The sequence below is a fragment of the Coregonus clupeaformis genome, chromosome 35, assembly GCF_020615455.1.
Source record: "Coregonus clupeaformis isolate EN_2021a chromosome 35, ASM2061545v1, whole genome shotgun sequence".
Taxonomy (NCBI): domain Eukaryota; kingdom Metazoa; phylum Chordata; class Actinopteri; order Salmoniformes; family Salmonidae; genus Coregonus; species Coregonus clupeaformis.
In genome coordinates, this window is record NC_059226.1 from 40,887,491 (window position 1) to 40,903,991 (window position 16,501).

General features: G+C 44.9%; 1 protein-coding gene across 1 annotated transcript; it reads right to left on the reverse strand.

Moving 5' to 3' along the window:
- Positions 1-1,890: 1,890 nt before the first annotated feature.
- Positions 1,891-10,173, reverse strand: LOC121572680 (F-box only protein 24). Its single transcript, XM_045210700.1, has 10 exons — positions 10,020-10,173; positions 9,848-9,928; positions 9,429-9,615; positions 7,752-8,023; positions 7,222-7,495; positions 6,774-6,932; positions 6,524-6,645; positions 4,400-4,531; positions 4,101-4,271; positions 1,891-2,347 (listed from the first exon to the last, which is right to left on the reverse strand). Exons 1-10 carry the CDS (start codon positions 10,101-10,103, stop codon positions 2,018-2,020), a joined length of 1,812 nt encoding a protein of 603 aa, XP_045066635.1. The 5' UTR covers positions 10,104-10,173; the 3' UTR covers positions 1,891-2,017.
- Between the last annotated feature and the right edge of the window lie 6,328 nt (positions 10,174-16,501).

Genomic DNA, 16,501 nt, shown 5'->3' on the forward strand with positions numbered 1-16,501 from the left:
CCTGTGGCAGCCTCCTGCCGCCCAGCCGCCCAAGCCATGTGCCCCCCAAAAATTTCTTGGGGTTGCCTCTCGTCCTTCCGACGAAAAACCGCTGCCGCCGATGCTCCTCTCTCTCGCCAGGGCCTTGATCTTTCCCCAAGGTCCCTTGCCTCCGAGCATGTCCTCCCAGGACCACGATGTGCCCACCTGGGCCATCGCCAGCCTCTCCATCTCCTTGCCCGGCCCTGCCAGCTTGGTCGTAAAAGCCGGAACAAATTTATATTAGAAATAAAAAAAAAAAACATAAACGAAAAAAAAAAACAAAAAAAAAACAAAAGCAGACAAGAAAAAGGCAAATAAAATGTGATTTGATTTTGTAGTAAGCTGTTAGTAGCTTCACCCTACTGTTCTGACTTGGTGGTACACATGTAGCCTATAACCTGTTTTAGAGAAATATAATCAGATTCTGTCGCTGTACATTTCAAAAGTGCTGAACAAATAGTTATATTGACTACGTCTGTCCTAGCTCGCTCATTAATGTCTTTATCGAAATTACGGATTGCCTCTTATCCGCTCGTCGTTCCCTTATGCCATAGTTTGTACATCTCAATTGTCAGTAGAAACCACATTTGTTTAAGCAAGTCAGCCATATCAGCTATGTTTTTTTAAAGGCAGTAAACTGTTTCGCTGCCAGACAAGCCTCCGTTGATAGCCAGGTGTCGAGACCGCTTTAGGCCCAAACAGTTTGTAGGCACCGTTTGTCACCGTGCAATTAATGTATTGTTTAGTGTTGTGTTGTGTTGTGTTGTGTAGTGGCTTTGCTGGCATGCATCCCAATGATTTTTTTTTTTTTGCCCCACAGAGATTTACATGCTAAAATCACCACTGCAAATGGCTAATGCTGAAAAGAGAAGACTCTATGCTGTAGGCTACCAAAATAATACACAGTAGGCTTTTGGCACGAGCGGATCGGCCATCACCAGCGCGTGAGCTGCACATCATTGGGTGAGTCAGTGAAACTGGAAAGCATTTTTAGGACTTTAATTTCCTCCTCATATTGTAGCCTACAATATGTGTCTCCACACACCTATGCCTAGGCTATTGACGGATTCAAGACAAGGTCGTTTTTATTGATCTCAGAGTCTCAATTTATCAATGTCAATCAAGTAGCCTGCCATTTTGATCATTTGTGCGGTATTAAAAAAGATTCTGCCAAAGTCTCCAGTCATGTAAAATGACGTAGAATTGCTTGAAATGTGTTTATGAAAGGCCAACATTTCCAAGACCATAGGCTACAATTTTTTTTCCTATGTGCAACAACTTCTGTAAGTGCCTCAACTCTACTGCTCTATGCCACTACTCAAATGCGCTGAAATGCATGCAATGCTTTATTATATAGGTGATTATATAGGTGATTATATAGGTGATGCGTTCCGGTATCTCAGAACTCCCCAGGTCACCCCCCTCTCGCGTTCACTTTTTGTTCAGACACCTCCCGATTTACAAATTAAGAACTGATTTTAGCTAACCCTAAACCTTTTCCTAACCTTAACCTAAGTCTCCTAACCTGCCACGTTAATTATCCTAACCTGCTACGTAAGTTCTCCTAACCTGCCTTGTTAATTATCCTAACCTGCTATGTAAGTTCTCCTAACCTGCCTTGTTAATTATCCTAACCTGCTATGTAAGTTCTCCTAACCTGCTATGTAAGTTCTCCTAACCTGCTATGTAAGTTCTCCTAACCTGCTACGTAAGTTCTCCTAACCTGCTACGTAAGTTCTCCTAACCTGCTACGTAAGTTCTCCTAACCTGCTATGAAAACATCACTTCCAGTCGTAGCTGTAGTAGCCCTAGTCAGAACCGTGATTCAGGGATACAGGATGGAGGGATTCATTCATTTGACACAAACACTGATGCTGCTTTTTTTATTAAGCAAAGTAAAACATAAAATGTGGGTGGAGTCTTTGGCCACAATTGTTTCATATAGCATAAGAAAAACCTATAGAAAATACCAAAGTGGCATTGTTGGTGAATGTGGTTATGACTGGCCGCTGGGCTCGTCAGACACGGGCCGGATGGCGATCAGCGCTTGGACCAGAAACTCCCTGTGGGCGGGGTTAATGGTCATGTGCCTCTGCACGGCCCAGCGGAGAATGTCCACCTTTTGCCCCAGACTCTCACACTCCCTCAGCTGGGCTAGTTGCCAGATCAGCCTCTCCCTCTCATCTCTCTCCACCTTACGCTCCTCCTCAGCCTCCTCCTTTACAGGTGGGGGGCAGCGGAACAGGGGGGTCTCGGCAATGTCATGGCAACAGAGCAGGAAGAGGCAGTCCTTGGAGGCGCAGAGAGAGCGGGCGGCACGGGGCACCTTGGGGGAGGGAGGGAGGGGGAGAGAGAGAGAGAGAGAGAGAGAGAGAGAGAGAGAGATTAAAGATGAGAGTACTAAGAATAGGTCTTCTTCTTTGGTATTATGGCGTTCACACATTTAGTTTGTGCATGCCGCCACCTACTGTGCAGGAGTGTATCGTCGATCACGTTCAATTTTTTGTCATAAAAAAACGAACCCTCCACTATTACATAAAAATTAAACACCCCATTCCACTACTTTGACACTAACTGACCCTAGACCAGTCCAACAGCCTGGGAGGACAGGACTCTTTTGTTCAACACACCTTGTAACTCTTCTGCAGTGAAACCTCGTACACCCAAGTACTTCTCTGCAGCTGCCACCACAACATCTATTCTCTGTGATTTACGTTCCATTTCTGCGGTACAGTTGGTAACCATGGCAATAAATGCCAAGAGTGCCAACCTTACTGAAGCACTAATTGGAAGTAACCCAACATCCTCTTCTCTCTTCACTGCCTCAGCATATGACACCTTCTGTTCTACTCTGACCCTGGCATCCTCAACCTGTCTCTCTCGCACCGGTCACTTCTGATCCCCAGCAACATGGGCACCCCCACAATTGACACACCACAGTTTTTTCCTCCGATACTACACATTCCTTTGTCCCATGCCCTCCTGCAAACTTCTCACATCTCGGAATCTCCCTCCTACACAATGCTGCAACATGACCATATGCTTGGCATCTGAAACACCTTAGTGGGTTTGGCACAAAAGCTCTCACGGGATAATTTACATATCCTATCATGACTTTGTCAAGTAGAGACTCTGCTTCAAAACTCAGAAGGACAGACAGTGTCTTCTCAGTTTCACTACGCTCGCCACCGAGTCTGTGTCACACCAAATGGCGGGCGTCACAGACACAGGGAATCTTCAACTTCAGTTGCTCCACCTCAACACTTAACGCCACCCCAGTAATCACTCCTTTCAAAGGCGCCCTGCTCCGGAGAAGTCACAGGTTTTGTCCCGAGGCCTGTGACGTGAAGCGTCCGCTCCCTCTGGGGCGGAAGAAACACAGAAAATGATCACTAGTCCACTTCCAGTTACCTTCACCCATTTAACAGTACTCTACGTCTTTCCTACCCAGCCTGAGACTACATATGGATCAGCCAAAAGGCAGGGATCCACTTCCTCCAAAAGTTTCACTCCCACTGGGCCAGAATCATCCTTTGCATGACCATCGGGGCCGAGGCTTGGACTCTGAGGTCTTCACCACACCTGCCACCGCAGGTACAGTAATTCATCCTCTTGTCAGGTTCAATTTCTGAGACAGCAGAGTACGGTTTGTAGTGCTTGGCGCCATTCTTCCTCAACACACATCTTCCCTCTGCACTCGGCTCTTCTCCTTCTTCCTCGCTGTCCATAACCACATCTCTCCATTCACCATGCTCATGCCGAGCCTTCATCCGCTGTATCGTTTGCAGAACACACACTGATGGCCTTTTCTCCAATACCCAACTGCTGTTCCTTAGCCCGATTTACCATGTCTGGCTATCTCTGGCCTCTCCATGCTCGCAAAACGTGGGCTACTCTGCCTCTGAGGGCAGCGTTCGTCTCACTCCTCCTGTCGCAATGCCTGATGGTCAATCCCAAACATAGGTCTATAGCTAGCTAGATAATTAACCAATCAAACAGCGAGATAATTCATCAATCACACAGCTAGATGATTAACCAATCAAACGCCCAGAGGGAGATTACAAAGGGTGCAGCCTTACCCTGATGCTCAGCTTGACAAACACAGCGCTTCCCTTGGAGCAGCCGGGCAGTCGACGTCCTCCTCCACAGCCACAGCCCTGTACTTCCTTCACTCCAGACTCCCCCTGCAGCAGGGCAAGCGAGTGGTTCAGTCCACACCACACCTCCACTGGAGTCATGGACAGCACCACCTAAAACAGAGGAGAGGGGAATTGTTACCTGATGGATTTTGATATTGTTGTGTTAGAAATGTAGTTTCAACTGGAAACTGGACAGTAAAGGCATACAAGAGAGGAAGCACAGACACACACATACACACCTCGGTGGGTTCGCCGCGGTCGATCTTATCTCCTGTGCCAAGCTGTCCGTAGCGGTTGCTACCCTGCATGAAGACGCGGCCACAGTCGTCCAGCAGGCACAGGTGGCTCAGTCCCAGAGAGCACTTCACCACCTAGCAGAGGTCAAAGGTAACTCAGTTGTAGGTTTGAATCCTGCATGCATGGACCATATATAATAATGGGCCATATATACTAATGACCATATATAGTAATGACCATATATACTAATGGACTATATATACTAATGACCATAGATACTAATGACCATATATACTAATGACCATATATACTAATGACCATATATAGTAATGACCATATATACTAATGACCATATATACTAATGACCATATATACTAATGGACCATATATACTAATGACCATATATACTAATGGACCATATATACTAATGACCATATATACTAATGACCATATATACTAATGACCATATATACTAATGACCATATATACTAATGACCATATATACTAATGGACCATATATACTAATGACCATATATACTAATGACCATATATACTAATGACCATATATACTAATGACCATATATACTAATGACCATATATACTAATGACCATATATACTAATGGACCATATATACTAATGACCATATATACTAATGACCATATATACTAATGACCATATATAGTAATGACCATATATACTAATGACCATATATACTAATGACCATATATACTAATGGACCATATATACTAATGACCATATATACTAATGGACCATATATACTAATGACCATATATACTAATGACCATATATACTAATGACCATATATACTAATGACCATATATACTAATGACCCCATATATACTAATGGACCATATATACTAATGACCATATATACTAATGACCATATATACTAATGACCATATATACTAATGACCATATATACTAATGACCATATATACTAATGACCATATATACTAATGACCATATATACTAATGACCCCATATATACTAATGGACCATATATACTAATGACCATATATACTAATGACCATATATACTAATGACCATATATACTAATGACCATATATACTAATGACCATATATACTAATGACCATATATACTAATGACCATATATACTAATGGACCATATATACTAATGACCATATATACTAATGACCATATATACTAATGACCATATATACTAATGACCATATATACTAATGACCATATATATACTAATGACCATATATACTAATGACCATATATATACTAATGACCATATATACTAATGACCATATATACTAATGGACCATATATACTAATGACCATATATACTAATGACCATATATATACTAATGACCATATATACTAATGACCATATATACTAATGACCATATATACTAATGGACCATATATACTAATGACCATATATACTAATGACCATATATACTAATGACCATATATATACTAATGACCATATATACTAATGACCATATATATACTAATGACCATATATACTAATGACCATATATACTAATGGACCATATATACTAATGACCATATATATACTAATGACCATATATACTAATGACCATATATACTAATGACCATATATACTAATGACCATATATACTAATGACCATATATACTAATGACCATATATACTAATGGACCATATATACTAATGACCATATATATACTAATGACAATATATACTAATGACCATAGATACTAATGACCATATATACTAATGGTCAGGTAGACTGTTTGGAGTGTATAACTGACTGAAAAAAAAATAAGATATCCCCTCCACTACTGAAACCACTGATATATATCCTAATAGACCATATATACAATACTCTTAGAAAAAAAGGTGCTATCTAGAACCTAATAGAGGTTATTCGTCTGTCCCAAAAGGAGAACCCTTTAAAGAACCCTTTTTGGTTCCATGTAAAACCCTTTCCACAGAGGGTTATACATGGAACCCTGGAACCACAAAGGGTTCTCCTACGGGGACAGCTGTAGAATCCCTTTAGAACCCTTTTTTTTTCTAAGAGTGTACCTGGAGAAGTGTTAACTGTTGCTGTGAAACAAAAGTGTGTTTGGGGCAATGTGTCTCAGTACCTTATAGGGCAGGGAGAGCGGCAGAGGGGTGTGGATGTCATGGGGGTTGTAACCCTGCTGGGTCCCAAAGAACTGACGATACACACCAGCGGAGTGAACCTCCAGATAGACTGAACCCTCACCTGAGAGCGAGAGAGGGTTATGACAAATGTTTGTACTAGCTTGGATGTAAAACTTTCATTTACTGAACCAAGGCTTCTTTCCAATGGAGTCACTCCCGAAACAATGCTAACTGCGCTGTGATATTCACCTGTGAGGCAGAGGACGCTACTGTAGCTGGTGTGGACCTGAGCGACGGGCAGGTGAGGCAGAGAGATGCTGATCTTCTTCAGAGCCAGATGCACGGTGTAGGAACGAGGCGTGTTCATCTGGGTCTCATTCACAGACAGCGCATAAACCTTCCCAGTATCTGAGGGTGAGAGAGAGAGATACAATTCAGAGACGAGGAGAAATAAGTCGGTTTTTTACTTACTTACTTACTTCATTTATTTGTCAGGGACCTTGTAAACTATATACAGTGTATATATATATATATATATATATATATATATATATATATATAAATCAAATTTAATTCATTCCGTTTAATTCACGGTGTGGCATTCAGTTGTAAAACTCCCCACATCAAACTTTAAATTGAAAATCCATTTGAAATGAAAATCAACCAATCAGACCGTCTGATGTTCAGAGACACTGACCAGTGACCAGTAGCAGGACCCTGTTGACCTCAGAGCCGGTGAGGCGGAGCTGTATGAAAGTCAGGGAGGGGTGAAAGGTCATCCGGAACACCCTCTGGCTGGTGTCCTGCTGGTACACCTCCACACAGTCACACCGCGGAGGGGAGGGAGGGGGGGCCGAGCCGGGGGGGCCGGGCCAGCTGGGGGGTGTGTCCTCTGCATCACCGTTGGTACGGCTCACCAGGACGTATATGTACTGACGGAAGGAGTTGTCGCTACGGGGGTCCACGGCAAACTATGGGGGAGGAGAGAGAGGAACAGAGAGTGTGTGTGTGTGTGTGTGTGTGTGTGTGTGTGTGGGGGGAGGAGGGGGTTATAAAGTGTTCAAGCTAAAGTTTAGGTTCTATTTTTTGGTTGTCCCACCCTACCTGTCACACTCCAACTTCTTTCCTAGTCTCTCTTAAAAGCTAGTCATACTATTTCAATACTAGCAATACTGGCTAGCTAAATAGCTTGAGGATACCTCCCTTTTACTTTTACCCCCGACTCACATCTTTGGCATTCTGACACAGCATAGCGTGGCGTGCGGCCCTCCTCCAGGTCATGTGACCGCGGAGCGATGACGTCACGGCGTTGCGCAGCAGGAAGATGGTGCCCTGGTAGTCAAACAGCAGGAGGTGGTCCCGGGTGGGCAGGGACCTTCTGTAGCCCAGTGCCAGGGGAGGAACCACGGCCAGGGACACAGAGGGACCCCCGGACCTGCACCACTGGGGGGTCCGGGACCCCCCACCGCCCAAACGCTGCATCTGGAGGCCCTGGGAGTCTGCGGGGAGGAGAGAGAGGGTTACGGAATGTCTTGAGTGGAACTGATTCAATAGATCATTGTTATATTTTGTTGATTTGATCTTGTTTCATTTTCTGTTTTTCTCAGGAGACAGTGTTTTCATATGTGATGGTATCATTCATAGTGGTCAAAGGATGATGAATACTGAACAAAAATATAAACGCAACATGTAAAGTGTTGGTCCCATGTTTCATGAGCTGAAATAAAAGATCCCAGAAATGTTCCATATGCACAAAAAGCTTATTTCGCTCAATTTTGTTGCAGAAATGTGTTTCCATCCCTGTTAGTGAGCATTTCTCCTTTGCCAAGATAATCCATCCACCTGACAGGTGTGGCATATCAATAAGCTGATTAAACAGTATAATCATTACACAGATCCACCTTGTGCTGGGGACAATAAAAGGCCACTCTAAAATGTGCAGTTATGTCACACAACACAATGCCACAGGTGTCTCAAGTTTTGAGGGAGTGTGCAATTGGCATGCTGACTGCAGGAATGTCCACCAGAGCTGTTGCCAGAGAATGTAATGTTAATTTCTCTACCATAAGCCGCCTCCAACGTCGTTTTAGAGAATTTGGCAGTACGTCCAACCGGCCTCACAACCGCAGACCACATGTATGGCGTTTGCTGAGGTCAACGTTGCGAACAGAGTGCCCCATGGTGGCGGTGGGGTTATGGTATGGGCAGGCATAAGCTACGGGCAATGAACACAATTGCATTTTATCAATGGTAATTTGAATGCACAGAGATACCGTGACGAGATCCTGAGGCCCATTGTCGTGCCATTCATCCACCGCCATCACCTCATGTTTCAGCATGATAATGCACGGCCACATATCACAAGGATCTGTACACAATTCCTGGAAGCTGAAAATGTCCCAGTTCTTCCATGGCCTGCATACTCACCAGACATGTCACCCATTGAGTATGTTTGGGATGCTCTGGATCGACGTGTACGACAGCGTGTTCCAGTTCCCACCAATATCCATCAACTTCGCATAGCCATTGAAGAGGAGTGGGACAACATTCCACAGGCCACAATCAACAGCCTGATTAACTCTATGTGAAGGAGATGTGTCGCGCTGCATGAGGCAAATGGTGGTCACACCAGATACTGACTGGTTTTCTGATCCACGCCCCTACCATTTTTTAAAGGTATCTGTGACCAACAGATGCGTATCTGTATTCCCAGTCATGTGAAATCCATAGATTAGGGCCTAATGAATTCATTTCAATTAACTATATTTCCTTATATGAACGGTAACTCAGTAAAATCTTTGAAATTGTTGCATGTTGAATTTATATTTTTGTTCAGTGTATATTCAAACAGAGCAAAATACATTTGATTAGCTCTACAGACCCAGTCCCTCCATCTATTCTTACATTTCAAGATGGCTGTCCTTCGCCAGTCGTTGGGCGGCGCAGTGGAAGGCTGCTGCGTCCCGGTTGCCTGGCGATGGCAGAGCCGTCTCCAGAGGGAGGAGCTTAGGCTCAGCTGGTAGTAGGTGCTGCAGGTGGCTCCAAAGGCAATGACATCACTGACTGACACTCTGGATAGAATCTCCTCCAGCTTGAGTGTGATTGGTTGGAGATTGAGATCGATCATTTTATGAGTAGATATACAGCAGAGACCATCATGTCACAATGTTCAAACCTATATTCTAAACCTGCTTAGATTGACAGTTTATGTAACAAATGGGAAAGTTACACTTCCAGTGTGTGATCACATGTGTTTAATAGACTCATTTTGCACTTGACCATTTTAATGATACTCTCCACACAGTGTTATGTGGTTATCTCACCAGCTCAGGTGGCAAAGACCGAATAGTTGTCCAGTGTTCTACACCATCCTTAGCTGGTGGGTTAGTCCTTCTCCTCTTTGGCTTGAAACATAGAAGCGCTCATTTTCACTTTTCTGACAATCTTTTATCTATGAATTTCACTTTAAGAAATACTGTCCTTATCTCAACGTACCGTTGGTGGCGCCTCAGCTCTGTCATACCCACAGGCGAAGTTGGAACGGAGCTTTCCTGTCTCTTTATTTGGCCTCTCATCCATTTCTTATTAAAAAACGTTTTGATTTTAACTTAGAAAATATGAAGTGGTTCCTCCTTTGCACGTGTGCAAATATTTGAAAACATTTTTCAGAATGTCTGTTCTTTGAGCCAGTGTTCTAGAAGTCGTCATGGTAAACTTTGTTTTGGAATCATAAGCTATTGTTGAGTGATTCTAGAACTTTGTTGTTGACCCATTGTGAGGTGCTTCAATTTTCTTCTAAACCAGTGGATCCTAAACATGTACTTATTGTGTACCCCTAATAAGCCATATGATCTCACTACATGTCCCTTTGGCAACACATTTGCAAGCAGATACCTTCCTGATAATTCCCATACCGTCTTATGGTATTCACCCATTATACATACACTCAATTGATAGAAAGGGAAATCAATTGACAGATAGTTATTTAAAAAATCTAACACATTGAACTAGATACAGCAGACAGAAGATTAGCTTACAACTAATAATAGCAACGGTGAAACTTATGATCTAATGTGTGTCTCATTTTGTGTTAACTTGAAAGATCCTATCCATGACAAATCGGCTCATTTTTATTTGAAGGTCACAGTGTTTGGAAACTGTTCATGGAGATTTAGAATAAGTGTGATTGGAGAAGTGAGGAACCCTTGAGTCATGAAACCAGAGCGTGACCAAGGCCTCTTCAGTTTCTGGTTCACTGCAGTGTTAATGTGCAACAGGCTCCAGAGAGTGTCTGTGTGTTTGTGTGTGTGTGGTGTAAAGTACTTAAATAAAAATACTTTAAAGTACTACTTAAGTAGTTTTTTGGGGTATCTGTACTTTACTTTACTATTTATATATTTTACAAGTTTTACTTTTTATTTTATTCCTAAAGAAATAATGTACTTTTTACTCCATACATTTTCCCTGACACTCAAAAGTACTCATTACATTTTGAATGCTTAGCAGTTCAGGAAAATGGTCTAATTCACACACTTATCATGACAACATCCCTGGTCATCCCTACTGCCTCTGATCTGGTGGACTCACTAAACACACATACTTCATTTGTAAATTATGTCTGAGTGTTGGAGTGTGCCCCTGGCTATCCGTAAATAAATAAATAAATACTAAATTGGTGCCGTCTTGCTTGCTTAATTTAAAGAATTTGCAATGATTTTTACTTTTGATACTTAAGTATATTTTAGCAATTACATTTACTTTTGATACTGAAGTATATTTAAAACCAAATACTTTTAGACTTTTACTCAAGTAGTATTTTACTGGGTGACTTTCACTTTTACTTGAGTAATTTTCTATTAAGGTATCTTTACTTTTCCTCAAGTATGACAATTGGATACTTTGTGTGTGTGTGTGTGTGTGTGTCATTCACTGTCTCGCAAAACACGACACGCACAGCTGGTGGTGGGCTGGTCACCAATCACATACCTCTCATTCTCAGGCATTCTCTTTCAGCAGGCACTCATTCACTCTCTCTCTCTCTGCCCTTGTGTCTCTCTCTCTCTCTCGCTCTATCGCTCTCTCGCTTTCTCTCTCTCTCTCCCTCATTCGCTCTCTCTCTCTCCCTCATTCGCTCTCTCGCTCTCTCCCTCATTCACTCTCTCTCTCGCTCCCTCATTCACTCTCTCTCGCTCCCTCATTCTCTCTCCCTCTGCCCCTGTGTCACTCTCTCTCTCCCTCATTCGCTCTCTCGCTCTCTCCCTCATTCACTCTCTCTCTTGCTCCCTCATTCACTCTCTCTCACTCCCTCATTCTCTCTCCATCTGCCCCTGTGTCACTCGCTCTCTCTCTCTCTCTAACTCATTCACTCTCTCTCTCTCTCTCTCTCTCTCCCTCATTCACTTTTTCACTCTGCCCGTGTCTCCATCCAATTTCAATTTAAGGGATTTATTGGCATGGCAAAAATATGTTTACATTGCCAAAGCAAGTGAAATAGATAATAAACAAAAGTGAAATAAACAATAAAAAATTAACAGTAAACATGACACTCACAAAAGTTCCAAAAGAATAAAGACATTTCAAATGTCATATTATGTCTATATACAGTGTTGTAATGATGTGGAAATAGTTAAAGTACAAATGGGAAAATAAATAAACATAACTATGGGTTGTATTTACAATGGTGTTTGTTCACTGGTTGCCCTTTTCTTTTGGCAACCGGTCACAAATCTTGCTGCTGTGATTGCACACTGTGATATTTCACCCAATAGATATGGGAGTTGATCAAAATTGGATTTGTTTTCGAATTCATTGTGGGTCTGTGTAATCTGAGGGAAATATGTGTCTCTAATATGGTCATACATTTGGCAGGAGGTTAGGAAGTGCATCTCAGTTTCCACCTCATTTTGTGGGCAGTGTGCACATAGCCTGTCTTCTCTTGAGAGCCAGGTCTGCCTACGGCTGTCACGCCCTGACCTTAGAGATCACCTGTATTCTCTGTTTGGTTAGGTCAGGGTGTGATTTGGATAGAATCTAGTGTATCTATTTCTATGTTGGCCGGGTGTGGTTCCCAATCAGAGGCAGCTGTCCATCGTTGTCTCTGATTGGGGATCATACTTAGGCAGCCATTTTGCCTACCTTTAGTTGTGGGATCTTGTTTCTGTTTCGGCTTGTTGCTGTTAGTGTTTAGAATGTCACGTTCAGTTGCGTTTGTTATTGTGTCAAGTATTTATTTAATAAATTAAACATGTACGCATACCACGCTGCACCTTGGTCCGATCCTTTATACAACGAACGTGACAGAAGATCCCACCACCAACGGACCAAGCAGCGTGGCCAGGAGGAGCAGACTCCCTGGACACAGGTGGGGAAGACATTTTGGACATGGGAGGAGATATTAGCCGGTAAAGGACCCTGGGCGAAGGAAGAAACACAGGCAGGAGAGGCTCGACGCCGACGGTGCCGACCGCGAAGGAAGCACGAGAGGCAGCCCCAAGATAATTTTTTTGGGGGGGGCACACGGAGCAGAAGGAGGCCCCGAAAGGGCTGACTGTGGAGGAAGAGGAGGCCGCTATTATAGAGGTCCTCCAAGACATGCAGCTCAGCACTCTGAGAGAGGAGATAACTACCTTACGGGGGCTGTTAGCTAAGCGAGAGCAGGAGAGCTCCCTTCAGAGGGAGGCGCTGCAGGAGTCCCACAGGGAGAAGGAGTCAGTGGATGCACGGAGAGAGGAGCTGGCTAGGCAACGGGAGGAGCTGAGAGAGGAGTTAACCCTACAGCAAAAGAGAACGCAGTCCTTAGAGCAGAGGCTGGCGGAGCCAGGTTTCAGAGTAGAGCCAACTCTCCGCACTCGCGTTAAGGAGCGTGGGACCATACAGGCACCCTGTTATGCTGTGATACGCACTGTATCTCCAGTGCGCATTCACAGCCCGGTGGGCTTGGTGCCCGCGCCCCGCTCTTGCCGGGCTAAAATGAGCGTTCAGCCAGGACGGCCCGTACCTGCTCCTCGCACCAGACCAGTGGTGCATATCCCCAGCCTGGTACGGCACGTGCCTGCTCCTCGCACCAGACCAGTGGTGCATATCCCCAGCCTGGTACGGCCCATGCCTGCTCCTCACACCAGACCAGTGGTGCGTGTCCCCAGTCCAGTATGGCCTGTTCCAGCGCCATGCACCAGACCTCTAGCGAGGGTCCTCTGCTCCACTCCGGTGCCAGAGCAGTCCGCTCCACCGGTGCCTAGTCCAGCTCCGGTCAGCTGCTCCTCTCCAGTGCCAGACCAGTCCGCTCCACCGGTGCCTAGTCCGGGTCCGGTCGTCTACTCTTCCCCCATGCCGGAGCCAGACGTCAACCCCTCTCCAGGGTCGGGGCCTCCCACACCAGGGTCCAGACAGGGCTTGGTGCATCGTGGGAGGACTGAGAAGGGGAGCAACGGGGAGGCAGGATGGGAGAGGCATTTACTGCCTACGTCACGTCCGAAGCCGGAGCCGCCACCGAGGCTGGAAGCCCACCCGGATCCTCCCCTAATGAGTCAGGTTTTTGCGGCCGGAGTCCGCACCTTTGGGGGGGGGGGGGGTACTGTCACGCCCTGACCTTAGAGATCACCTGTATTCTCTGTTGGTTAGGTCAGGGTGTGATTTGGATAGAATCTAGTTGATTCTGTTTCTATGTTGGCCGGTGTGGTTCCCAATCAGAGGCAGCTGTCCATCGTTGTCTCTGATTGGGGATCATACGTAGGCAGCCATTTTGCCTACCTATGATGTGGGATCTTGTTTCTGTTTCGGCTTGTTGTCGTTAGCCTTTAGAACTTCACGTTCAGTTGCTTTTGTTATTTTGTGAAGTGTTTATTTAATAAATTAAACATGTACGTATACCACGCTGCACCTTGGTCCGATCCTTTATACAACGAACGTGACAACGGCGGCCTTTCTCAATAGCAAGGCTATGCTCACTGAGTCTGTACATAGTCAAAGCTTTCCTTAAGTTTGGGTCAGTCACAGTGGTCAGGTATTCTGCCACTGTGTACTCTCTGTTTAGGGCCAAATAGCATTATAGTTTGCTCAGTTTTTTTGTTAATTCTTTCCAATGTGTCAAGTAATTCTCTTTTTGTTTTCTCATGATTTGGTTGGGTCTAATTGTGTTGCTGTCCTGGGGCTCTGTGGGGTCTGTTTGTTTGAACAGAGCCCCAGGACCAGCTTGCTTAGGGGACTCTTCTCCAGATTAATCTCTCTCTCCCTCTGTCCCAGTGTCACTCTCTCTCTCTGTCCTGTCCTCCACTCTCCCTCTCTCCTCCTGCACTCCTCTCTCGCTCCCCTTGTCCCTCTCTCCTCCTGCACTCCTCTCTCGCTCCCCTTGTCCCTCTCTCCTCCTGCACTCCTCTCTCGCTCCCCTTGTCCCTCTCTCCTCCTGCACTCCTCTCTCGCTCCCCTTGTCCCTCTCTCCTCCTGCACTCCTCTCTCTCCCCTTGGTCCTCTCTCCTCCTGCACTCCTCTCTCTCCCCTTGGTCCTCTCTCCTCCTGCACTCCTCTCTCTCCTCTTGGTCCTCTCTCCTCCTGCACTCCTCTCTCTCCCCTTGGTCCTCTCTCCTCCTGCACTCCTCTCGCTCCCCTTGGTCCTCTCTCCTCCTGCACTCCTCTCTCTCCCCTTGGTCCTCTCTCCTCCTGCACTCCTCTCTCTCCTCTTGGTCCTCTCTCCTCCTGCACTCCTCTCTCTCCTCTTGGTCCTCTCTCCTCCTGCACTCCTCTCTCTCCTCTTGGTCCTCTCTCCTCCTGCACTCCTCTCTCTCCCCTTGGTCCTCTCTCCTCCTGCACTCCTCTCTCTCCTCTTGGTCCTCTCTCCTCCTGCACTCCTCTCTCTCCCCTTGTCCCTTAGTCCATCTGTAACTCTCTATTCATTTCTTCTTCTGGCTTTCATTCCTGCTGTCTCTGCCTAAGTGCACTCTGTCATTCACCTGTTGTCTCTTTGTCCTCCTACCATTCCAATGGTTAAAGGCTATGACCATTGGCCTTCATTCATGCCCCCACACCACCTCAATTTTACAGGGCTGAAATGCAACACATTGTTGGCCTTGTGAAAGTTGCAATGAGCTGCCATGTAAAAGTTGCCACGTCATACAGTAAGTCATACCATATGAAATATTGGCATGCAACATAAACGCACGCACACACACTGAGCTGGCTCAGACACGCACGGAACAGAACATTGGTCCAAAACAAAGGAGATGGTGACACAAAGCTCAGTCTGAGCCTCTAATGAGCATGATGAATATGCATGATCCTCATTGACCCACATGCACTAGGAGTGATGTCATGGCCTCCGAGACCGTGACCAATCAAAGTCAGAATGGTGGTGACTACCAAAGCTCTGTCACTATCTGGAATGTAAGAGTTTGAAGTTTGTGCCTTGTTTTGCCCTGAGCAAGCCAATGACCTGGTGATATTTACTGGATCTGTGACGACTTTTCCAGTCCCCTTTTGCTCTACAATCTCTCTCTCTCTCTCTCTCTCTCTCTCTCTTTCTTTCTCTCTCTCTGTCTCACTATCTCTCTCTCGCTGTGTCTCTCTCAATTCAATTTCAATTTCAATTTAAGGGCTTTATTGGCATGGGAAACGTATGTTAACATTGCCAAAGCAAGTGAAGTAGATAGTAAACAAAAGTGAAATAAACAATAAATATTAACAGTAAACATTACACTCAGTCTCTCTCTCTCTCTCTCTCTCTCTCTCTCTCTCTCTCTCACCATCATTTCCGCTCTGCCCCTCCTCCCCTGTCTTTCCCTCAGGGTCTCTTAAGTGCTGTGAGATGCAGCTCTGACATCACTCTTTCCCACGCTCTCTGTCTTCACCCATCCTTCTCTTTCCTCCCTGGAATAATGGATTGGTTGTTGATTTTTTTTGCCCCATGTAAACAGACCAATACATATAACTTACACTTAGCCTACACATGTAGGAAACCCAAACCAATGTGAATGCCTCTACGGTTT